A 26382-nucleotide genomic window follows, 5' to 3' on the forward strand; every position below is an offset into this window, starting at 1 on the left:
TTTGACTTGCTGTTTAGCCTGTAGCCACTTTCCATTTTGTCTGTTTTAGTTTTGTTGACAATGTAATACTCTTTATTTTTCTAGTTTTTCTCATGGTTTGCAAAGCTACAAACTCAGATGGATCAGGATGAAGAAACTAAATATAGGTATGTGGCTCTTGAGTTTGTTGGCTAACCTAACTTTAAGTTTTTTTTTTTTTTTTAACGTTTATTCATTTTTGAGAGATGGAGAGAGACAGAGCATGAGTGGGGGAGGGTCAGAGAGAGAGGGAGACACACAATCCGAAGCAGGCTCCAGGCTCTCAGCTGTCAGCACAGAGCCCGATATGGGACTGGAACTCACTGACCATGAGATCATGACCTGAGCCGAAGTCAGGCACTTAACTGAGCCACCCAGGTGTCCCCTAACTTTTAGATCACAGTCATCTGCGGCATTTCATAATCTGTATCTTTAAACAAAATTAAGATACAAAGAAAACTCCAACAGCAACATTTTCTTTAAGAAGAGCTTGAGATAAGTTGTGTGATTTAAACAAATAGTTGTATCATAATTAATAGGTTAGGAGGTGCACACATTGGTTTTTAGAGAACTCTAGGAAGGTTTGAGTTCAAGTGGGAATTTTACAGGAACTCTAAGGGATGTTTATTGCTTTTCTTTCGAAGTAGTGACCCAAGAGATTTTGGGGATGCCCACCTAGATTGGGTGTAACTATGTTGTTCTGTTTGTGTATGTTGATAGCATAGGGGAAATGATGGTGCATAGTGTCGAGCTGATTTGGGGACTGTGGATTGAATAATTGCATTTATTTAACATTTATTAAGTGACGGTTACTGCTAGGTAATGTGTTAGGCTCTTTGATGTGTGATTTCAGTTAATCTTTATAGCAGTTATGTGAAGAAAGGTATTATATTATTCCTATTTTACAAATGTGCAAACTGAAGCCTGAAAATACTAAGTGACTTTCCTAATATGACTCAGTGACTCAGGTCTTCTGATTCCAAGTCCAAAATTCTTTCCATGACATCACACCGTCTCTCAAAGACATTAAGTGACCTGAGAGATTGACCTACTTAATACCCCGGGTTGGCCCTAGTGTCCCAGTCTTTGAAAGTTGAGTCGGCGATTTATTGCCTTAAATGTGAAAAGCCAGCTTGTGGCTTTAAGGCTGATTCCTTTTGTTGCTCATTGTTTCAGTGATTTTTTTTCCTCTTAAGTTTTGGAAAAGGTGTTAACATAATTTTTGGCAGCTTTCTGAATATAATAAACTTCAGTGAGTAGGTCGACTCTTCTCCTGAGATTCATGCATTTGGGGAAAAATGAGACTTTGTTGTTTATTGACTCTGCTTATTGGGGGAAAATATTATTGCCAATCCCCTTTTGGTTCTGTTTTCTAGACAGATGAGGGATTACTTGTCTGGGTTTCAGGAGCAGTGTGATGCTATATTGAATGATGTAAACAGTGCTCTTCAGCATCTGGAATCATTGCAGAAACAGTATCTTTTTGTGTCCAATAAGACAGGAACGCTACATGAAGCCTGTGAACAGCTCCTAAAAGAACAGGTAATTTGGAGTAGGGGAGAGGGCTAGTGATTATACTTAACGTTTTATTTTTAAATAGATGGATAGAATTTAATTCTGATCTCTTTAATTTCTCCAAGTATGTATTGAACTCTGCTCTGTGTGAGGCCTTGTGCTAAGCATGCACGTTATGACATTGCCAGCTTGTTTGTATTCTAAATAAGCTCACATGAATGTGGCAAGGCAAGCCTATGTTTCGAGCTGTTAAGTCTCAGTACAGTTTCAGAATGAAGACGATACATTAGTTTGCCCCGTCCACTCTTGATTGACACTTTTCAAATAAGCAAAGTGATTATAGTAATGGTGGGGTTTATGAAAGGATGAACTGATCTAGATTGTACTTAAACTCATGATCTAAAGATAGAACATGTAAGTCACTTTATCTGAGTCTTCTCTGTATATTTTGTGTGTTTTTAAAAGGGAATTATTTATTATTTTATAAAAGATATGTAAGTTGCTGCAATAATCATCACTTAATTTGTTCACGATTGCAGAAATCTTTGAGCATTAGTCTAAAATCTTATGTCTAAAATAAACCTGTATGTCTGGTATAAATGTATTCAATGTAATTTTGAGACTGGAGTGTTGATTCTTAACGTTCTTATACTGATTTTTTTCTTTTAAAAAATGCAAGTCGGAACTTGTTGATCTGGCAGAAAACATTCAACAAAAGCTTTCCTATTTTAATGAATTGGAAACTATTAACACAGTAAGCATGGTTTTTTTTTTTTTTTACTTTTTGTAAAGTTAGTGACTTTATTTGTATTTTCCTTTCTGAATATAATCATTAAATTTATAAATTGACTTGAGTGATATTTTAACTTAATAGTTTGCTTGCAGATAGATATCCCTACTTGTACCCCATGTAGGTATCATTACCAGTTCAGATTTTTTCAAATGTGATTTAAACAGTAGTTCCTCTTAAGTTGTATTACTGTTATTAAAATCCCTTTGTCTGTTACCACGTACAGTATCTTTATTTGTGAGCTGAAAAGATTGTGAGAGGAAGTATTAAATTTTAAATCTTGCTGTGGTTGTGCTACTCTTAGCAATCAAAATATTTTTAAAAATAATCTCCTGTTTAGTTTGGAGTATAGTCCTTATAACGCATGCTTGTATATCAAAGTAATAGTCTCAATTAAGACTGCTGTGTAAATTACATTCCTATGTCTTCCCGGCTCATAAATTAATCATAATTACTACATATAAATGACTAAAAGTATTAAATTAATTATAATTATTATGGTTTACTACAGAGATAGAAAACTAGTAACCAGTTAATAATGGAATGCAAGGGGAAATTGTTCATTGTTAAGCTATCAAGATAAAAAATAGTTGACTGGTTTTACTTATATTTTGCATACACTTCTTTATTTACATTTTCATATTTATATAAAACATGTATGTAAAGTAGTTTCATGTCTTAATGTATAGTTTTATATGTTAAGTATTAAACATTATATATATTACTTGTGTTTATGCTATTTGTATATATTTAATCATTAAACGTTTACTTATATTTTGCTTATATATTGTTTTACTTTCATAGTATGACTGCTAAACAGAGTATGACTGCTAGTTAATCCTTTAACCTTGAAAAAATCGCCACTATTTGAAAGTAGGAAATTTGTGTATGTTGTACTAGAAAATGAGAAGTCTAGGTACTTGATGTGTTAATATAACATTGTATGATGCAGTAATGTAAATATTTGCAAATTTATGAAGAGCCCCTTAAAGCTCATTAGGAATAAACTAAATTAAATCACTATTACTTTTTTGTCCTTTCTTTATTATTACACATGGGCTATATTTGAGGATACTTTGATGATTCTTAAAATGTAAAGACGTTAGTATAACTTATAAAGGGAAGTATGCTAATTCTAATACATAATTTTCAACTTTTGCCTGAATATTTTTTGTGAATTAAAAAAATTTTTTTTTCCTTAAAGAAACTGAATTCTCCTACATTGTCTGTTAATAGTGAAGGATTTATACCTATGCTGGCCAAGTTAGATGACTGTATAACATATATCTCATCTCATGTAAGTCATGATATTTTTGTATTTTTTTTAAAGTATATTTATTTATTTTTGAGAGAGAGTGCAAGTGCATGCGTGTGTGTGCCTGCACAAGCAGGAAAGGGGGCAGGGAGAGAGAGGGAGAGAGAGAATCCCAAACAGGCTCTGAGCTGTCAGCATGGAGCCCGACACAGGACTTGAACTCACGAACTGTGAGATCATGACCTAAGCCAAAATCAAGAGTTGGGTGTTTAACTAACTGAGCTATCCAGGCGCCCCTGTTCCTGTATGTTTTTAAGAAATCTTAACATTCATATTATATTACTTCCTATGTTATAAAGTATTTCTTCTGAAGGGTAACAGGGTATCTGTAATATACTTGAAGAAAAACTGTAGCAAATTCTTAGTCATCGTCTGTACTGATGTAAAAAAAAGTACTTTCAGCTGCTGAGGCAACCTCTGGAACAGAAAGGGATCCTGGCTGACACAGGTATAGCCACCTAAAAGGATGGGTGATTTTTAGGCTTTTGACTTCCTGGTGTTCTAGATAGATACTTCTTTGGAAACAGGAAGTGTTACTTGGGAGGAAATAAAGGAACAGGCCCTTTGATTTCATCACCCTCCTCGTATCCCCCAAGGATTTATAGGTTTTCCCCACTATCTGAAAGCAGAATGTTCCTATGAAACCTTTTGTAAATCAAAATGTCCTAAAGTGAAGAAGCAGTTACCATTTCATAAAAGTGAAAATCCTCATTGGATTTCTTTTGGTTAACAAAAACGGGTACTATTGTAGGTCTTTTGTAAAAGTGAAGTGACATAAAGTGAACTTTTGGTTGAAGGGGAATTAGGGGAGAAGCCCGTATTCGTCTTCATCAAGCTTACAGTCTATATAAGACCTTTTGAACATCATCTATAGCTTTACTTTCAGGACAGGTTTGTTTTCGTAGTTGGCTGGGCCAGTGTTTGTTTCCTCTTTGTAAATCTTTCCCTTTCCTTTATAGCCACATTTTAAAGATTATCCTGTATATTTGCTGAAGTTTAAGCAGTGTCTTTCGAAAGCCTTGCACCTCATGAAGACATACACTGTGAACACGCTACAGAACCTCGCCAGTCAGTTATTGAAAAGGGTGAGTTAACTGGTGAGGTCGTTCCTTTCTTTTCTTTTTCTTTTCTTATTCATTCATTTACCTTCCATAATCTTAAATGTAAGGTTAGTACTTAGTACCTCTAGAAACTTTTTTTTTTTTTAACATTTTGTTAAATAGGACTATGCATCTAAGTTTTATTTAGAATAGAAAAAAATGGCTGTATTATATCTGTTCATCAGAATCTTATTTTCAAAGAATATTTAATAATGTGAGAAGTACTCATTACTATTGGTAAACAATAAGGTTCGAACCATTTGTCACTTAAAACATTTTATCTTCATGAAAATATTGGAAGGAAATACAGCAAAATGATAAAACTAGTTCTGTCTTAGGGGTAGGATTACATTTGATGGATACTTTGAGTCTTTTTTTTTTTTTTACATACGGTAGATAATTTAATTTTCTGTGTTTAACAAATGTATTTTCATTGAGAGCCTTCTCAGTGGTTGGTATTGTACTGGGAACTGTACAATAGTGAGAAGGAACCAGCGAGGTCCCTGCCCTCATGGATAATTCAGAAGAAATAATCAGCGAAGAAGGAAACAAACAAACAAATTACAGGTCATAGTAGATGCTAGGTGGAAAATGAGCAGAGAGTTAGGTTAGAAAATTAAGAGTGCAGCTAGCTAAGATGCTCACTGAACATATAAGAAAATACAATCATAAAGACTATGCATTTTATGTTTTAAGCTTACTTTTCAAAGCACATGAAATATCTTCTTGAACTTTTAGTTCAAAGCCTCTGATTTTCGGGTTGTGTTTTACTGTCCATATTGTTCGTAGCTGACATGAAGGCCAGACTATATAATTTTTCTGTTTTGTAAGATTTTGAATAAGTTTAGGAAATGAATAGCTAATCAGTGCTAGAACCTACAATGTACCAGTAACTAGTGCCTTACTGTTGAGCTGCATAACACCTTTATGACTAATCTGCATTTAATGGATGCGCTGAATCTCCGAGAGGTCCAGTGATGTGGCCATTATCCTGCTGTCAGTAAGTGACTGAGTATGAATCTGAATTCAGCTCTGTTTACCACCCAAATTCATGCAGCATAGGGTAAATTTTAGTTATGAAGAGGAAGGAGATGACAGTTCCACCCAAGCATGTCTCATTTGTAGCAATAATACTAATATTTAATCTGTCTTTGAGATTTTTCTCTGTAAGCTTTTGGTTGGTATACAGGCCCAGCGGTAGCCATTTAAAATGGTTGGTGTCATATTTTCGGAATGATTATTTGTTTGCTAATTATCTTCCTTCCCTGCCCTTCCCCGTGTCTCTAGGATCCTGCATCTGTACCCAATGCAGACAATGCCTTCACATTATTTTATGTGAAATTTCGAGCTGCTGCTCCCAAAGTCAGAGTAAGTCTATTGACGTAAATAGGATATTGCTATGAAGTTTATTTAGCCAGCCCTTTGAGGCTCTGCTGTACGTTAGACCTTTTGCTTATACCAGGAAAATGAATACAAATGAAAGGTAGGGACTGTCTTTCCACATTACGGTAGCGTACCTTAGAGGTGCCTTAAGAGCACAGAACAGGAGACACTTAGCTCTTCCCGTGATGCTCAGGGAAGGTTTCTAGGTGAAAGTGATATTTGACCGAAAGGAGCACAGATTCATAGCGGGCTTGAGGGGATTGGTAAGGGTGCTTCATGCAGAGAAGACGGCACGTAGAGGGATGGTTGTAGCCACACTTATTTTGGCAGAGCTGCCTGTAACTTGTGACCAGAACACAGGACGTTGGTAACGTGTGATGGGGAAAAAAGACAGGAAAGATGGTAGAGATCGTTTCACAAGGGGCATCACGTGTCATGCCAATTCAGGACAAGCGGAGAGCTAGTGGAGTATTTTGTTTTTTTCAAGTTTGTTTATTTTGGGAGAGAGCGAGAGAGCACGTGAATGTGTGCAAGTGAGGGGAGGGCAGAGAGAGGGAGAGAGAGAGAACCTCAAGTAGGCTCTGCGCTGTCAGCTCAGAGCATGATTCGCGGCTCAAACCCATGGCCCGTGAGCTGAAGTCAGACGCTTGACCAGCTGAGCCGCCCAGGCCCCCCTGGTGAAGTATTTTAGACAGGAGAATGATTTGGTCAGATTTGCCATTTCTTTAGCTTAAGGATGCTCTTCGAAGACGGATTATGGCGAAGCAAGATTTGAGACAGGGAGGCCTGATCAACAAGGAAGATTTTGCACTAGTCCATGAGAAATAGGGGTTGATTAAGCTGTTCCCAATCTTGAGGTTGGGAACATGTGCCTTACTTATTCTCCTTAGCACAGTGGCTGGTACTTATGTGCTAAATATTTGCCTTGATGGAGTGATTAGAAATGGAGGGTGTAGAAAGTAGGTCTGTGTGTCAGTATTTACATATTTAATAACATAGCCAAGATACAGTTGACCAGCTGGTACATGTATCTTTTTCCTGTTCCTTGTGAAGATATTAGAAAGAGTAGTCTACTTTTGCTGACTGACTCAATCCCTTTCTTGTTTCCCTCCCAGAGTTAGTTGAAAGGGGTTTTTTGTTTTTTGAAATAAGAGAAGCTTGGTCTTATTTATAGAAGATACAGGAGAAGGGTGGTTCATTGATGGTAAGAGGTTTAGATTGTGCCTGATTGGTTGCTTTTGCTTAGTAGTCAAATACCAGTGGTAAAAATTTGATTAGAAAAGAAATGGTATAGATAGGTGTGATATATAGCTCCATGGGGTAGGTGAATATAAAATGATTTTATAATTCTCAGGGGCCTTTCTGCTTGCCATTTACTAATGGTAACCAATTAATACATGCGATGGAGTCCTGACATACTAGTGGCAGCATAAAATATTCATCTACAAATAACCTTAATGGAAATACAAGGAGGAAAAAGTGGCAAAACTGGACAGAAAATCATAAAAGACTGAATAAATAGTAAACTTATCTTGTTCCTGGTTCAGGAGACTTAATTTTTTAAATGTCAGTTCCTCCTAATATAATTTATTAGTCAAATGTAATCTTAGCAAAAATTCTAATGGAATTTCTTTTTGGATAATGCTTAAGTTCATTTGGTATACTAAGTAAGCAAGACTAATTAGACAAGGAAAATTTGAAAAATACAGTGATACTGATTCAAGAACTCATCAGTGGATCACTGGAATGGAAAATTCTAGAACTTAGTATATAAATTTCTTAAAGAGGAAGGGTTCTAGTTTTCTACATAGTATTGGGAAGATTTGCTAAGTATTTGGGGAAAAAGAAGTCAGGTCTTCATTTTATAACATTACCAAAATACACTATCAGTAAACCAAAGAGTTAAGTGTAAAAATAAGCAGAAAAAAAATAACTAGCAGAAATTACCAGGAAAAAACTATGGAGTAAAAGATTTGTGATATAAAAATTACACTTTCCAGGGGCACCTGGGTGGCTCAGTTGGTTAAGTGTCTGACTTTGGCTCAGGTCATGAATGGTTTGTGAGTTCAAGCCCTGTTTCAGGCTCTGTGCTGACAGCTCACAGCCTGGAGCCTGCTTCAGATTCTGTGTCTCCCTCTCTCTCTGCCCCTCTCCAACTTGTGCTCCGTCTCTCTCTCAACAATAAACATTAAAAAAAATTAAATTTTCTGAATTTTAAACAGCCACAGAAAAACAGAAACTAGAATGTTTCCAACAAATAAGTGTGAGAGGGTTAATATTTTCAATATACTGAGAGTGCTTGTAAGTCAGTCAGAAAGATAAATATCTACTGTAAGTGGCCAGATTACTCAAAGAAAATGCAAACGATTAATAAATATGAGTGCTTGAATAGCCTCCGTGGAGAATACGTGCAGTTGAAGGTTAGCTGGCATTTTTTTTTGGTCAAAAAATGGCAGATTAACGTGTCACAGTCAGTGCTTTTGAGGATTTGGTCAGGCAGACAATACTGCTGATAGGGATATAAATCAGTTCCTTTCCCAGAAACGTTTTAGGAGAATGGAGCAAAAGCCGCTAAAAGTATCTCTTTTGAGCCAGTGTTGGGCGTCCGACTGGGAAGTACTTTCTGTTATTGTAGCAGCTTTACCCGGTGGGAGGTGGAAAGTCAAGAGACGGGAGCCAGCTCTCCTGGACTCAGAGGACTCTTGGGCAGCTGGTGCCCAGACCCTCTAGTTTCACTCCTAACCACTGGGCTTTGCTTCTCAGGATACAGTGTAGATGTCGAACAGAATGTTGGATTTATGGTACGTTTGCCGTGGGGGCTGTGATCGTTGATTGTTTACTAGATACCAGGCACTATCTAAGGCTTTCCATACATTTTCATCTGATTGTTGAGTAGGATGATGTTTTGAAGTGTTAATTTTTTGAAAGCAGATTATAAAGCTGAATATATAATTCTAGTTTTTTTTAAAGAAATATATAGAAACTATATTATACAAAAAACTGAAAGAATATCCTAAAATATTAAATGTAGTTATTTTGTGGTATTATAGGTGATTTTTATATTTCAGCATTTTTGAATTTACAGATTTCCTGACATTAGCCTGTATTTGTTAAAATGAGGAAGTAATTAAAAGTATAACTAAAACAAATGTATTTTTAATATATTTTTATTTTTCAGACTATCATTGAACAAATAGAACAGCGATCTGAAAAAATACCTGAGTGAGTACCTAGAATTTCTTTACTTTCCAAATGACCTTCTTCTTAAAATTGATTTTTTTTTTTCAACGTTTTTTATTTATTTTTGGGACAGAGAGAGACAGAGCATGAACGGGGGAGGGGCAGAGAGAGAGGGAGACGCAGAATCGGAAACAGGCTCCAGGCTCCGAGCCATCAGCCCAGAGCCTGACGCGGGGCTCGAACTCACGGACCGCGAGATCGTGACCTGGCTGAAGTCGGACGCTTAACCGACTGCGCCACCCAGGCGCCCCCAAATGACCTTCTTCTTGATGTGCTCTTTTTCCAAGTTTATTATGTCCTTCACATTTTCTGAGCAGTTACCTTGCATGCTATGTAAACCTTGCAGCACATTACTTATTTGGGGGAATAAGGTTGTAGATGTGTCTTAGTGAGTTTGCAAGGCATCTCTTTTTCCCATAGCAGGATTTTCTTTTCTTTTCTTTTTTTTAAGTTTGCTTATTTATTTTGAGAGGGGGGCGGGCAGAAAGAGAGAGAGGGAGAGAGAGAATCCCAGGCAGGCTCCTCATTGTCAGCACAGAGCCGAATGCGGGGCTTGAACTCATGAACCATGAGATCATGACCTGAGCCGAAGTTGGATGCTTAACCGACTAAGCCACCCAGGCGCACCAAGCAGAATTTGCTTTTAATTTCAATAGATGTAAGATCTTTCTCTACTCTTGGGAGATAAATCTTTCTTTAAAAGTTCTAGCTTTTGAACCACAGTTCATTATGGTTTGGTTTTTCTTTTTATACATAAATATTTGTAGTATTTAATGTGGGCAAATGAGAAGTGACCTTACAGCTTTAGGGGTTTGGAAACCACTTCTGGGATTTAAGATCAGATTTAATTTGCATACCTGAACTCAGAAGTTTGTATGCCAATCCCATCTGCTTTTCATCAGATACCAGCAACTGCTGAATGACATCCATCAGTGTTACCTTGACCAGCGGGAGCTTCTTTTAGGCCCTAGTATCACTTGTACTGTAACAGAGTTAACCAGCCAGAACAACAGAGATCATTGTGCCTTGGTAAGTTTCTCCTAGTTTTGTTTGGTGTTTAAACCTTCCTCTGAGATGTTTTGGTATTCTAGAAGCTACAAGTGGGTAAATAAGTTTTGGTTCCCATATCAACAAACTTAGAGAATTTTTCTTTCAGTTAAGAGAAATCTGGTGTAGTCGTTAGCAGTCAACTTGTCAAAATATTCTCATTTTGATGTATTTTTTGAAGAATGAAGATTCACAAATAAGTATTCCTTTAAAGATGAAGTATCACAGTTTGTGGATTTATACTGTCCATTTAGTTTTCACTTTTGCTGCAGAATGCTTTTTTGTTTTGTGACTTTAATTCATACTATAGAAAGATATATAAAGAATCTTTTATTAAATACCCCCTTTTCAACTAGAAAAGTAATTTTCATTGTCAAAAGTTTAGAAGACAAAAGAAAATAAAAATGAGCCATGTTTATGTTCGGCAGTAAATCTTTGGAAACCAACCATTTTCTGTTCTTGCATAACTTTTATGAATATATATATGCATAATCACATTGCAAATAAGATACTTGCTTTATTCCTAAGTGCTGGAATCATTGTGTGTCTTTAACTGTAGGTGATGTGTGTTTGTTTCCTGCAGATTCGCAGTGGCTGTGCCTTTATGGTTCACGTGTGTCAGGATGAGCACCAGCTTTACAATGAATTTTTCACAAAACCAACATCAAAATTAGAGTAGGTGGTGCACAAAATCTAACTCTTGGTGTTTTTTTTTTTGTTTTGTTTTGTTTTTTGTTTTGGAGAGAGAGAGAATGAGAGAGAGTGCACACACGTGTGCATGGGGCAGAGAGAGAGAGCGAGCGAGCGAGAGAGAGAATGAGTGAGAATCCCAAGCAGCTTGAATCCCAAGCTCCATGCTGTCAGCTCAGAGCCTGACGTGAGGTTTGATCTCACAAACTGTGAGATCATGACCTGAGCTGAAATCAAGAGTTGGATGCTTCACCAACTGAGCCACCCAGTCTCCCCTACCTCTTGCTTTTAAGATTTAATTTGCTAATAACCATCATGGTTTATTATATTATATGAATATTTAAAAATTAACTGCAGAGGCACCTGGGTGGCACAGTCGGTTAAGTGTCTGACTTTGGCTCAGGTCATGATCTTGCAGTTCGTGAGTTCACGCGCCACATCGGGCTCTGTGCTGACAGCTCAGAGCCTGGAGCCTCCTTCGGATTTTGTATCTCCCTCTCTCTCTCTGCTCCTCCCCTGCTCACCCCAGTCTCTCTCTCTCTCAAAAATAAGTAAACATTGGGGCGCCTGGGTGACGCAGTCGGTTAAGCGTCCAACTTCAGCCAGGTCACGATCTCGCTGTCCGTGAGTTCGAGCCCCGCGTCGGGCTCTGGGCTGATGGCTCAGAGCCTGGAGCCTGTTTCCGATTCTGTGTCTCCCTCTCTCTGCCCCTCCCCCGTTCATGCTATGTCTCTCTCTGTCCCAAAAATAAATAAAAAATGTTGAAAAAAAAAATTAAAAAAAAAAAAAAAAAAATAAGTAAACATTAAAAAAATTTTTTAAAAATGAATAAAATTAACTGCAGAATATTTTAACTTTTGTGGGTGTGTGAACAGAATACTCTTGGGTGGGACAGTGCCTTTTTTGAAAAATAAATGCAATTTAAAGGCCAACATGCCTTTATATTTATAATATATTTATGGAGACATTATGGGACGATAGTAAGAATCCTGTATTGGGAACTAAGTCTTGGCAATCTATATCCCTTTATCTCTACTAAGTATGATAATTCCTTCTAGTTAAAAAATTCTGTGGTTCTAACCAATGAAAGACACTTAAAAATACATACAGTATTTAATACCTTTTCCTTATTTTTCTGAAAGTGTCTTTCTGCCCGTGTTAGTCACTTTTGGTTTTTTCCTATTGGCGATTTTGACTCTTACAAAGGTTCTAACATTATAACTCTTGTACTGAGGAAGAGACAAATTTATCTCATGGTATTGATTAGGTTGATCATTTCTGATGAAATGCTATGTATAGAAGAGCACTATTGACAATATGGAGAATATAGACAATCAGATGCTTAAAATTGTCAAAAATATACTTGTATGTCCAAAGTACTTTTTAAAAACAATTTTTAATGTTTATTTATTTTTGAGAGAAAGAGAGAGACAGACAGAATACAAGTGGCGAAGGGGCAGAGAGAGAGGGAGACACAGAATCTGAATCAGGCTCCAGGCTCTGAACTGTCAACACAGAGCCCGACACGGGGCTCAAATTCACGAACCGCGAGATCATGACCTGACCTGAAGTCGGACACTTAACTGACTGAGCCATCCAGGTGCCCCTATGTCCAAAGTACTTTGAGGTTTGTTTATCTAAGTATTCAAGAATTCTTGGGGCGCCTGGGTGGCTCAGTCAGTTAAGCGGCCGACTTTGGCTCACGTCATGATCTCGCGGTCCGTGAGTTCGAGCCCCGCGTCGGGCTCTGTGCTGACAGCTCAGAGCCTGGAGCCTGTTTCAGATTCTGTGTCTCCCTCTCTCTGACCCTCCCCCCGTTCATGCTCTGTCTCTCTCTGTCTCAAAAATAAATAAACGTTGAAAAAAAAAATTAAAAAAAAAAAGAATTCTGAATTCATCTTTCCTAGGGAAAATGTTATATTTGATTCACAAATGATGTAGAATTTAAAAGGATACTTACCGGGAATATTTGTTATTGTGGACAAGGGACATATGTATCAAAGTATTGCTGAAATAAAGTTGTAACAAATTGACATTTGGCTGGGGGCAGCTAATTTGAGTGGCTGCTGAAGACTCCTTATTGATTTGAGCTTTTATTTTTATTTTTATTAAGAAAAATTGTTTTAATGTTTGTTCATTTTTGAGAGACAGAGGGTGAGTGGGGGAGGAGCAGAGAGAGAGGGAGACACAGAATCCGAAACAGGCTCCAGGTTCTGAGCTGTCAGCACAGAGCCCGACGTGGAGCTCGAACTCACAGACCCTACGTGCATCATGACCTGAGCTGAAGTCGGATGCTCAACCCACTGAGCCCAGGTGCCCCTGATTTGAGCTTTTAAAGCAAAAACAAAACAAAACAAAACAAAACAAAACTGCAGTATTATTTTTACCCTTTCACTTCTCATTATGTAATGTTCCTATACACTGTTTTCCAGTAGATTTTTATTTTTATTGGCTAGAAGAAATCAATGATGCCATTTATACTGTTAGAAAATCCTGAAAAGCTTATTACTTATAACCATGTTTTATTCTTTCATTGTAGTGAACTTTTGGAGAAACTGTGTGTGTCGTTGTATGATGTCTTCAGGCCCTTGATCATTCATGTTATTCACTTAGAGACTCTATCAGAACTTTGTGGGATCCTTAAAAATGAGGTGCTTGAAGATCATGTACAGAACAATGGTAAATGATAATTTAGAAAATTTCAAAAGTCTTTTTAATTGTATCTGTGGCTCAGTGAATTTGAAAACCCCCTATCTTCTACCCCACTCACCTGTATAAATTTAATATTTTTATAGCCTGGCTTGATGCCTTGTCCCTTTTTAAATCAAGATGCACCTTACTTTTTGACTAAAGGTACAAATTAAATGGGGAAAGAATTTTAAAATCTGGGAAAAATTAGTAATAAAATAATTACAGTTACCTTTCTTTCTGGTATCTGAAATCCAGAGAGAATTGTTGGTTTTGGATTAGGCGTTTCTAATACATTTTTACCAGAATACATAAAGTCATTGACTATATTGCTCACTCTTGATTTAAAAACAAATTATTTTAGTGTACATACATATGAATAACTTATCTTTTTTGAAATTACAAATAAAAGCAATGCTCTGGAAAGCTCTATTTTAACCATCTGTTACGTTCTTTCATACTGTATTTGATTTGATTGCCATTTTCCTAATGGTACTTAGGTACCTTAAAAAAAAAACAAAAAACCTTCAAGTGGTTATTTTACTGGCAGAAATTACTGTCTTCACTTTGACTTTGCTTAGGAGACACTTAGGTTTGTTATGCTTCCAGAGTTTCTTATTCTACTGCATTTAGTTCATTCTAAGGTGTGTATTTTCTCATACATTAATGCCTCTGAGTCAAATGGAGTATTTAGGTTATTGTGTAGTGTTTCCAGCGCCCCACCCCTAGGAAAGCTGTTACTGCATCACTGGTTTGTCTTAACACTCTTGGCATCTTAGGAATGAAGAAATTCTATATGAACTCATATTTCATTTTAAATTTCTACTCAGTTTTCTTTGTAGTAACATGAGCAAGTCATTTACTGTCTGTGGGACTTAATTTACTTGTAAAATAGGAATGATACCCCAGCTACTAAGCTGCTCTAGCCCTCTCTCAGGATTAGTCCAAAGCTGTATGAGATAACTTTTAAAAAGCACAAAACACCTTAAAATTCAGATTTTATTATTCATGTTAATAATAGAAATATCACAGAGTCTCAGGAAGAAGGTATAAGGACAAATTTATTTCCCAGCTTTCAATATGAGGAAATTGAAAGAAATTTATTAAATTTTTCTGAGGTCTTTGAATCATACTGAAATAGAATGCAGCCACAGTCCCCGAGGCAAAAACGGTTCCTGCTATTACTAGGCAATTTAGCAATATTTTCGCTTGTTTAAAGAAAGCATCTTTCCAAATATAAAAAGGATGGATGATTACACTTTTTTATCAGCTGAACAACTGGGAGCATTTGCAGCTGGAGTAAAGCAGATGCTGGAAGACGTACAAGAGCGGCTAGTCTACAGAACCCACATCTACATTCAGACGGACATCACGGGCTACAAACCTGCTCCGGGAGACCTGGCGTATCCTGATAAGTTGGTGATGATGGAGGTAGGGGCCCCTTCCTTGATCTCTCCCTCAGTCCCACATACCTTTTGGATGTTTTGTACGAGTGAAGATAGGATTTTTCTTTTTAATTCTCACTCAAGATGTAAAATCAAGATAAACTTGGCCATAAAATCATAGGAAATAAAATAAAATAAAATAAAATAAAAATTGAACAGAAATGATCTGTTAGGTTGTTTTACCTTCAGGTTGTATTTTATAATTCACTTCCCTCCCCTTTCTAGGAAATAATGTGTTCTCAAGTTTTAAATTGAATTTGTACTCCTTGTTATTTCTCTCTCTCTTTTTTTTAATAAATGGCACAGAAGAGGGTTGATAATGTAGGAGCTCCTGTAGTTGATGGTCACATAACCATCCACATGTCATTCCGTCTCATAAAAACCCTGGAGGACATGTCCTCAATTACACAGTGTTGATGTCCAGTTTGTGGTTTGAAGACTTAGATTTATCTCACTGATCATTTATCTCACCGATTTAGTTGCATATGAATACTTTCTTTCAGTGCTGGACTGAGTTTAAATAATGCTGAGGGTATTAGTGCTAAAATAGAATTAGAATCTAGAACCTGTATTATTATTATTATTAGTTTTTGAGAGAGAGGGGGAGAGGGCCTGTGCACACGAGTGGTAGAGGGGGAGAGAGAAACCCAAGCAGACTCTACTTCCTGCATGGCTCCATCCCACTACTGCGAGATCATGACCTGAGCTGACATCAAGAGTCAGACGTTCAACTGATTGAGCCACCTAGGGAGCCCAGAATCTAGAACTTTCTTAATGTAGGTTTCAAGTATAAGCGAAAAGTAGAGTAATACAATGAACTCTTACATACTCTTACAAACTCTTGTTTCACTTAGAACTCCATTACTCCCCTTCCTCATCATTAGTTATTTTTGAACAAATTCCAAACATTTCATCAGTAAATACTTCAGTAGTAACTTTAAAAGGTAACTTTTAAAAGGTAAGGGCATGTATTACTGTTTGCAGTGAAGTCTTTTTTTCCAGTTTCATTAAAAATAATCAGCATATATCAGTGTATAAGCCTAAGGCATATAGCATGACGATTTGATTTCCATACATTATAAGATGATTACACAGTAGGTTTAGTTAACATTCATCATCTCATATGGATAGCAATAAAAAGAAATTTCTCTAGGGGCTTCTGTGTGGCTCAGTCGGTTAAGTGTCTAATTCTTGATTTCAGCTCAGGTTGTGAGATGGAGCCTTGCATCAGGCTCTGTGCTGACAGCATAGAGCCTTCTTGGAATTCTTTCTCCCCCTGCCTTCCTTTGCTCGTGTGTCATGCTCTGTCTCTCAAAATAAATAAACATTAAAAAAAAACCCCAGAAATTTCTCTTTGTGATGAGACCTCTCAGGATCTACCTCTCAACAACTTTCCTGTCTATCATATAGTACTGTTAACTGTAGTTATGTAGTCATGTCATACATCATATTCCTAGTACTTAGTTATCTTGTAGTTGAGAGTTTGTACCTTTTTTGTTTTTATTTTTTAGATTTCACATAAAAGTGAGATCATACAACATTTGTCTTTAACTTATTTCACTTAGCATAATGTCTTCAGGGTCTATCCATGTTGTAAATGGTAGGATTTCCTTTTTTTTAATGGCTGAATAATATTCCACTGTATATCTATGTATCACAACTTCTTTATCAGTTTATCCACTGGTGGCCACTTAGGTTGTTTCCATGTCTTAGCTATTATGAGTCACGATGTAGTGAACATGGGAATGCAGATATCCTTTTGGGTTAGTGTTTTCATTTCCTTTGGGTAAATACCCAGAAGTGGAATTGCTGGATCGTATAGTACTTCTATTTTTAATTTTTTGAAGATCCTCCATACTGTTTTCCATAGTGGCCGCATCAGTTTACAATCCTACAAACAGAGCACAAGGGCTCCCTTTTCTCCACATCCTCACCAGCATTTGTTATCTCTTATCTTTTTGATGATGGTCATTCTAACAGGCGTGAGATATTATCTCATTGTGGTTTTAATTTGCATTTCTCTGATGGTTATTGATGTTGACCATCTTTTCATTTACCTGTTGGCCATTTGTATATCCTCTTTGGAAAAACGTTGATTCGGTTCCTTTGCCCATTTTTAATTGGGTTATTTGGGGGTTTTTTTTGCTGTTGAGTTGTAGGAGTTCTTTATATATTTTAGATATTAACTCATTATCAGATTTATGGTTTGCAAATATTTTTTGCCATTCTGTAAGTCATGTTTTCACTTTGTTGTGGTTCCTTTTGCTGCGTAGAAGCTTTTCAGTTTGATATAGTCCCACGTGTTTATTTTGGTAAGGGCACTTCTAATTGTAACACAACTGTGATAAAATTATCACGCCTTTATTTTGTAATTAAAAAAATTTTTTTAATGTTTATTTTTTTGAGAGAGAGAGACAGAGAGCAAGAGAGGGAGGGGCAGAGAGAGAGGGAGACACAGAATCTGAATCAGGTTGCAGGCTCTGAGCTGTCAGTACAGAGCCCAATGTACGGCTGGAACTCACAAACCGTGAGATCATGACCTCAGCTGAAGTCGGATGCTTAACCGGCTGAGCCACCCAGGCGCCCCCAGTTATCGCACCTTTTTAAAAGCAGTATAGTAATGCTTTAGTGTCATTGAATAGTCAGTTGAGCCTAGAATTTTTTCAGATTTACGGTTTTTGTCCCATTTACTTTAGCTTTTTGTGTGGATATTTTATTACTGAACCGTTTGAAAGTAAATTATAGGTATCATGAGTCTTCATTTCTGAATTCTTCAATTCTTACTCTCTTAAGAATAAAAACACTTTTGGGGTGCCTGCGTGGCTCAATTGTCTTTTGGCTCAGGTCATGATCTCACAGTTTGTGAGATCAAGCCTCAGGTCACGATTTGCACTGACAGCCTGCTTGGGATTCTCTCTCTCCTTTTCTTTCTGCCCCTCCCCTACTCGGTGAGCACGCATGTATATGCTCTCTCTCAAAATAAATAAACATTAAAGAAATGTTAAAAAAAGAAAACATTCTTCACATAATCACATGCCATTTTTACATATACTGTATGTAGTATATTTTCAGATTTCCCCAGTTGTCCTTCAAATGTCTTTCCTAACAAGATCAAAAAATTTAGAGAGTGGGGTCTAGTCAAGGTTACTGTCTCCCCCCACCTGCTTTTTTGTTTTTGTTTTTGTTTTTATGACACTGACTTTTTTGAAGAGACCAAGCTAGTTTTATTGTGGAATGTGCCACATTCTGGATTTGTCTGATTGTTTTCCTCATATTTAGATTCAGATTACACTTTTTTCTTTTTCTTTTTTTTTTTTTTTTTTGCACGAATACTACAAGGTTGATGTTGTGTACTTCTTTATCACATCAAAGGCACATAATGTCAGCATGTTCCACAATTGGATAATGTCGTAATTGCTGACTTCATTATAAAAGTGCATTACCTCCTTTGTAATTAGTAATGATGAAATGATATTTAGAGATTATGTGAGTTCCCCAGCATCTTTTTTGGTTATTACAACCATTAATGATCTGTGTCTGAACCAGTTATTACGTCGGGAGTAGCAAGACGGCAATTTTCATATCGGCCATTTCTTCTACATATATTAGTTGGCAATCTGCTGTAAAGAATTAATTTCTCAGGGCACCTGGGTGGCTCAGTCGGTTGAGTGTCCGACTTTGGCTTAGGTCATGATCTCGCAGTCTGTGAGTTCGAGCCCTACGTCGGGCTCTGTGCTGACAGCTTGGAGCCTGGAGTCTGTTTCCGATTCTGTGTCTCCCTCTCTGCCCCTCCCCCACTCATGCTATGTCTCTCTCTCTCTCTCTCTCTCTCTCTCTCTGTCAAAAATAAACAAACATTTAAAAAAAATAAAAAAAATTAATTTCTCTCCTTCCCTTTTTCCTACCCCTGTCCCTTGTACACTAGCGGATTTTTTTTAAAAAGTCGTACTATCTATTGTCATTATTTTTTTTAAAGCTCAGAATTGTCCAAATCTGACTAGTGGAGGCCCCTTGAAATAGCTTCTTTGTCCTTTCAACATGTCTCCATAATCCGTGAGGACTTTTTTCTTAAACGGTTTTATTGAATTACAGTTTATAAGCCCTACAGTTCACCCATTTTGAGTTTATAATTTAATCATTTTTAATACATTCATGGATAAGGGCATTCGACACCACTAGTCGATTTTAGACCATTTTTATCATCTCAAAAAAAACCCTGTACCCTTTATCCATCACCCTCCTCCCCCAGCCTGAGGCAAACACTAATTTCTGTCTGTAGATTGCTCTGTTCTAGACATTTCATATGAATAGAATTATATAATATATGGTCTTTTGTGATGTCTTGCACCTAGTGTGTTTTCACAGGCTATCCATGTTATGTATTAGTACTTCATGCCTTTTAGGGCTGGATAATATTCCATGGTACGTATAGACCACATTTTATTTATCCATTCTTCCGCTGATGGACACGTGGGTTGCTTCTACCTGTTGGGTGTTCTAAGTAATGCTGCTGTAAACATTCGTGTGCACATTTTTATGTGGGCATGCATTTCATTTCTCTCCTGTATACCGCTAGGAGTGGAGTTGCTGAGTAGTATAGTAATTCCACATTTAATCGTTTGAAGAATTGCTAGGTTGTTTCCAAAATGGCTGCACCAGTTTCCATTCCCACGAGCAGTGCATAGGGGTTCTGATTTCTTCACTTACTTGCCAGCTCTTGTTAGTATTTGACTTTTTGATTTCAGCCATCTTGGTGGGTATGAAGTGGTATTTCACTGCGGTTGTGATTTGCATGTTATCCTTGCATCATTTGTTGTCCCAGCATTCTGTCCAGTTGTCCCACCATCATGTGTTGAAAGGCTTTTCTTTCCTATTGGCCCCCTTACTGAGGTCTGTTGCTCATAGATTTTTTTGTTTTATTTCTGAACTCTCAGTTTTATTCCATTGATCTTTATGTCTGTTTTTATGTATCATACTGATTTGATTATTTTGTAATAAATTTTGAAATCAGGAAGTATGAATTCTCTTGCTTTCTTCCCTTTTCAGATTGTTTTGACTGTTTTTGGTCCATTGCATTTCTATATGAGTTTTAGAATCAACTTGTCAATTTCTACAAAGAAATCAGCTGGGATTTGGTTAGGCATTGCCTTGTACCTGTCGATTAATTTGAGGACCATTCCCGTATTAACAGTGTTAAGTCTTCTAATTCATGAACATGGAATATTTTGAAATCATTTGGGTCTTTTCAAATTTCTTTCAGTGATATGTTACAGTTTTCAGAGTATAGCTTTTACACTTACTTTGTTAAATTTATTCCTAAGTATTTTATTCTTTTTGATGCTAATGTAAATGGAATTGTTTTTTTTCTTTTTTCTTTCTGGAGAGAGAGCGAGGGAGAGGCAGAGAGAGATGGAGAGAGAGAATCTTAAGCAGGCTCCACACTCACTGTGTGGGCTCAATCTCATGACCCTGGTATCAGGACATGAGCCGAAATCAAGACTCAGATGCTTAACCAATGGAGCCACCCAGCCTCCCCAGAACTATTTTTTTTTAAATGTTTTTTCTTTTTTTGGAGAGAAAGAGTGTGCGTGCAAGTGGAGGAGGGGCAGAGAGAGAGGGAAAGAGGGGATCTCAAACAGGCTCCATGCTATCAGCACAGAGCTCAACGTGGGGCTTGAACTCATAAGATCATGACCTGAGCTGAAATCCAGAGTTGATTAACCAACTGAGCCACCCACGACCCACCAGACCTGTTTTCTTAATTCCATGTTTTGATTGTTCATTGCACGTGTGTAGAAACATATTTCATTTTTATGTATTGATCTTGTATCCTGTAACCTTGTTGGACTAGCTTATTCTAATAGTTTTTTAGTGGATTCCATAGGATTTTCTATATGTGTGTGTAAATATATACATGTATTTATGTACCTAAGATCATGTCGTCGGCAAATAGAGATAGTTTTACTTCTTTTTTTCCAATCTTAATGCCTTTTATGTATTTCCCTTGCCTAATTGCCCTAGCTAGAATGTCCGATACAATGTTGAATTGAAATGGTGAGATGATGGGGCACCTGGGTGGCTCAGTCAGTTAAGTATCTGACTCTTGATTTTGGCTCAGGTCATAATCTCATGGTTTGTGGGATTGAGTCCGCGTCAGACTCTGTGCTGGCAGCACAGAGCCTGCTTGGGATATTCTCTCTCTCTCTCTCTCTCTCTCTCTCTCTCTCTCTCTTTCTGCCCCTCCTCTGCTTGTGTTCACTCTCTATCAAAATAAGTAAATAAGCATTAAAAAAAAAAAAAGAAATGGTGAGACCATATATCCTTGTCTTATTCCTGATATTCAGGGAAAGCAGCCAGTCTTTTCACCATTTAGTATGATGTTACCTGTGAGTTATTCATACATGCCCTTTATCAGGTTGAGGAAGTTCCCATTTTTTTTTTTTTTTTTAAGAGAGAGAAAGTGCCAGCAGGGGAGGGGCAGAGGGAGAGAGAGAGAATTTTAAGTAGGCCCTGTACTCACTGTGAAGCCTGATGGGGGCCTCATTCCCATGACTCTGACATCGTGACCTGAGCTGAAATCAAGAGTCTGATGCTCGACTGACTAAGCCACCCAGGCGCCCCGAGGAAGTCCCTATCTATTCCCAGTTTCTTGAGTGTTTTTATCATGAAACGGTATTGCTTTTTGTCAGATGCTTTTTCTGCAAGTATTGGGATGATCTAGTGATTTTATTCCATTGATATATTACATTAATCAATTTTTGAAGTTAAACCAACCTTGCATTCATTCCTGAGTTAAACCCCATTTGTTGTGTTGTGTAATTCTTTTTATATGTTTCTGGATTCAGTTTGCTAGTATTTTGGTAAAGATTTTTGTATCCATATTCATAAGAGATACCGGTGGGTGGTTCTCTCTTCTCTTGATATCGTTGTCTGGTTTTGATAATCAAGGTAATACTGGCTTTGTCAGTTGAGTTGGGAAGTACTCCCTCTTCTGTTTTTTGGAAGAGTTTGTGAAGAATATTGGTGTTAATTTAAATGTTTGGTGGAATTCAGTGGTGAAGCAATCTGGGCTTGACTTTTCTTTGTGAGTAATTTTTTTATTCAGTCTTTTCACTTATTATGGGTTTGTTCAGATTGTCTGTTTCTTGAATCAGTTTTAGTAGTTAGTATTTTTCTAGGAATTTTTCCATTTCATGTAAGTTACCTAATTTGTTGTTATACAGTTGCTCATTGTTGTTACATTTACATTTTTTATTTCTGTAAGGTCAGTATTACTGCTCCCTCTTTATATGTGATTCTGGTAATTCCAGTCTTCTTTCTTTTTATCTTGGTCAAACTAGATTCTTTGCTTTCTTGCACAAGATGACCCAGGTACTTACGTTTTACATTTCTTGCCCTAGACCTGGAGTCACCTGTTTCTCTAAGAAGTTTTGGTTTTCTTAACGGGAGGACAGTCGTATTTAGAGCTCAGGCTCTGAGTGCTAGGTGTTTTCATTGCTAGCAGTGGATGTCATTATTCCTAACCCCTTTTACAGGCCAGAGGTAGAAAAAAATACAACTTTAAATATCATGAATTTATACTGAAACCTCCAATTCAAATCCATTTCTATAGGGTTCTTCTTCACTTTTCCCCATTCCATATTTGTTTCTCCGTTCTCTCACAAAAGAAATTGTGACTTCCTATATACCTTCCATTATTTACTCATTTGCTCCAAATTACACATACTCAAAAATAGTTTGTTACACCACTAATACCATAACTAACAAGAAACTTATTAAATTCAAGGTTTTTTGTACTTCTTTTGGTCCTTAGATTATATCCGACCGAGATACACAATCAGATTACTTTCAAATTTAGACCTTTGATTCTAACTATAGATCTGAAGATTTTAAACTGAGAGCTAATCTCTTTAGACTCGGATTTTGCCCGTGTAAGGTTGCCATTTGCATGGCATAGGGAAACTGTAGAGTCTGACAGATCTAGGTTCAAATTCTAGCTGTTTTGATCAGTATCTGTTACCTAGTTTCTGTGAATATGTTATTATTTGTGAAGTAGGTTTAACAGTACTGACTGTGGAGGTTTGTTGTGAGAGTAGAGATAATGGGTAGAAAGCACTTGACCTACTAGTCATACAGTAGACATTGGCTGTTATTTTATAACCTTGAAGTATTTAAAAACAATATTTGACTGTTTTTAAAAGTCTTTAATATATTTAATAAACAATGATGAAATATATAACTGATCAGTTAAAAAAATTTTTTTTGTAATTTTTTTAAGTTTTTAAATTTATTTTGAGATAGTGTGAGCAGGGGAGGGGCAGAGAGAGAAAATCCCAAGCGGGCTCTGCGCTGACAGCATAGAGCCGGACATGGGGCTCAAACTCACAAACTGTGAGATCATGACCTGAGCCAAAATCAAGAGTTGGATTCTTTTTTTTTTTTTTTTTTTTTTTAATTTTAACGTTTATTTATTTTTGAGACAGAGAGAGACAGAGCATGAACAGGGGAGGGGCAGAGAGAGAGGGAGACACAGAATCTGAAACAGGCTCCAGGCTCTGAGCAGTCAGCACAGAGCCCGACGCGGGGCTCGAACTCACAGACCATGCTATCATGACCTGAGCCGAAGTTGGACGCCCAACCAACCGAGCCACCCAGGCGCCCCAAGAGTTGGATTCTTAACCGACCGAGCCACCCAGGTGCCCCAAAATTATTATTATTATTATTATTTTTTAAATTTTAGTTTCTTCCCAGCTGTATTGAGATAGAATTGACATATAACATTGTATAAGTTTAGGGTGTAACAAATCAGGAGACTATAGATGCTGGAGAGGATATGGAGAAACGGGAACCCTCTTGCACTGTTGGTGGGAATGCAAATTGGTGCAGCCACTCTGGAATACAGTGTGGAGGTTCCTCAAAAAATTAAAAATAGACCTACCCTATGACCCAACAATAGCACTGCTAGGAATTGACCCAAGGGATACAGGAGTACTGATGCATAGGGGTACTTGTACCCCAATGTTTATAGCAGCACTCTCAATAATAGCCAAAGTATGGAAAGAGCCTAAATGTCCATCAACTGATGAATGGATAAAGAAATTGTGGTTTATATACATAATGGAATACTAGTTGACAATGAGAAAGAATGAAATATGGCCCTTTGTAGCAACATGGATGGAACTGGAGAGTATGATGCTAAGTGAAATAGCCATACAGAGAAAGACAGATACCATCTGGTTTCACTCTTATGTGGATCCTGAGAAACGTAACAGAAACCCATGGGGGAGGGGAAGGAAAAAAAAAAAGAGGTTAGAGTGGGAGAGAGCCAAAGCATAAGAGACTGTTAAAAACTGAGAACAAACTGAGGGTTGATGGGGGGTGGGAGGGAGGGGAGGGTGGGTGATGGGCATTGAGGAGGGCACCTTTTGGGATGAGCACTGGGTGTTGTATGGAAACCAATTTGACAATAAATTTCATATATTGAAAAAAAAATAAGTTTAGGGTGTACAAGGTAGTGGTTTAATGTATGTATATACTGTGAAATGTTTATCAGAGTAAATCAGTTAACATCTATCACTTCACATAGTTACATTTTTGTGTGTACGTACATAGTGAGACCTTAAAAAATCTATTCTCTTAGCAACTTTCAAATGTACAATACAGTATTGTTAACTGTAGTCACCATTACTGTGTATTAGATCCCCAGGACTTATTTTTCTTGTTCTGGGAGTTTGTGATCTTTGACCACCTTCCTCCCCTCCCCACACCACCAGTCTGTTCTGTGAATCTGGGTTATTTATTATTCTTCAAAAATAAGACATTGGCTTGTTAATAAATGTGAGTTTTGATGTTTCTGCCTTTCTGTATTAAAATTTAATATGAAGGGGGTTGTCCTTTCAGTTTCCCTTACCTATAAGAAGGTGACTATTTTTTTAATGTTTATTTTTTATTTTTGAGAGACAGCATGTGTGAGCAGAGGAGGGGCAGAAAGAGGGGAAGGGGCAGAGAGAGGCAGGGACAGAGGATTCGAAGTGGGCTCCATGCCGACGGCAGAGAGCCCCATGTGGGGCTCGCACCCACCAACCGTTAGGTTCATGACCTGAGCCAAGTCAGACACTTAACTGACTGAGCCACCCAGGAGCCCCAGAATATGACTATTTTTTAACTTATTAAAATAAATTACATCATCTAGTTCGTTGGAATATCTAAAATATTTAAAATAAAAGTGCCTTTTATTTTATTATTTTTTAAATGTTTATCTTGAGAGAGAGAGCATGTGTGTGAGTCGGGGAGGGGCAGAGAGCAAGGAAGGAGAGAATCCCAAGCAGGTTCTGCCCTGTCAGTGCAGAGTCTGACTCGGGCTCCATCCCATGAACTGTGAGATCATAGCTTGAGCTGAAATCAAGAGTTAGACAACCGACTGAGCCACCAGGTGCCCTAAACAGTTATCAGTAGCAGCCTGATTATTTTATTTGAAAAGTTCCAAAGGAAATTTTGTTGCCAGTAAATTTGAAAATGTCCCCTGAAATAATTCTGCTCAGTCATTACATGTTTCTAATGTATTTTTAAAAGTGTAGTGTAATTTTTGCAAGGTTCGTAAACTATCTTTCCTTAATTATCATTAGCTTTTTTTTTTTTTTAATTTTTTTAAATGTTTATTTATTTTTGAGAGAGACAGAGACAGAATGTGAGTGGGTTGGGGCAGAGAGGGAGGGAGACACAGAATCTGAAGAAGGCTCCAGGCTCTGAGCTGTCAGCATAGAGCCCGATGCGGGGCTCGAACTCACGAGCTGCGAGATCATGACCTGAGCTGAAGTCGGACGCTCAACTGACTGAGCCACCCAGACGCCCCATAATTATCATTAGCTTACAGCAGGAGTACTGACTTAAATTTATTAGTCTGTGAAAAATAGTTTAAAGTCCATTTCTTCCTAAGTATATCTGATATTTATCCCCATACTTTTTGGTCCTGAGTAGTAATCTCTGTTGTTAAGTTATAAATGTGGCTCAGATATTATCCTGTTTCTGTTTAGACTGCTTTTCCTGGAGAACACATATCCTGAGTTTTTCTTTTGTAATTGATTTTATTTTATTTTATTTCTTTTAACTTTATTTTTTATTTTTTAAAGTTTACGTCCAAAGTAGTTAGCA

At 37.3% G+C, this 26382-nt stretch overlaps 1 protein-coding gene across 3 annotated transcripts in view; it reads left to right on the forward strand.

Moving 5' to 3' along the window:
* COG3 (component of oligomeric golgi complex 3) overlaps positions 1 to 26382 on the forward strand; it is a 72552-nt gene that overhangs the window by 11040 nt on the left and 35130 nt on the right. For all 3 annotated transcript variants that reach the window (XM_058684991.1, XM_058684998.1, XM_058684984.1), the window contains exons 3-13: positions 85 to 146; positions 1395 to 1560; positions 2213 to 2287; positions 3528 to 3620; positions 4598 to 4723; positions 6026 to 6106; positions 9300 to 9343; positions 10264 to 10390; positions 10992 to 11083; positions 13638 to 13777; positions 15057 to 15217. In XM_058684991.1, coding sequence (XP_058540974.1) covers positions 85 to 146; positions 1395 to 1560; positions 2213 to 2287; positions 3528 to 3620; positions 4598 to 4723; positions 6026 to 6106; positions 9300 to 9343; positions 10264 to 10390; positions 10992 to 11083; positions 13638 to 13777; positions 15057 to 15217 — 1167 coding nt within the window. The remainder of the gene's footprint in view (positions 1 to 84; positions 147 to 1394; positions 1561 to 2212; positions 2288 to 3527; positions 3621 to 4597; positions 4724 to 6025; positions 6107 to 9299; positions 9344 to 10263; positions 10391 to 10991; positions 11084 to 13637; positions 13778 to 15056; positions 15218 to 26382) is intronic.

The sequence above is a fragment of the Neofelis nebulosa genome, chromosome 1 (assembly GCF_028018385.1).
Source record: "Neofelis nebulosa isolate mNeoNeb1 chromosome 1, mNeoNeb1.pri, whole genome shotgun sequence".
Taxonomy (NCBI): domain Eukaryota; kingdom Metazoa; phylum Chordata; class Mammalia; order Carnivora; family Felidae; genus Neofelis; species Neofelis nebulosa.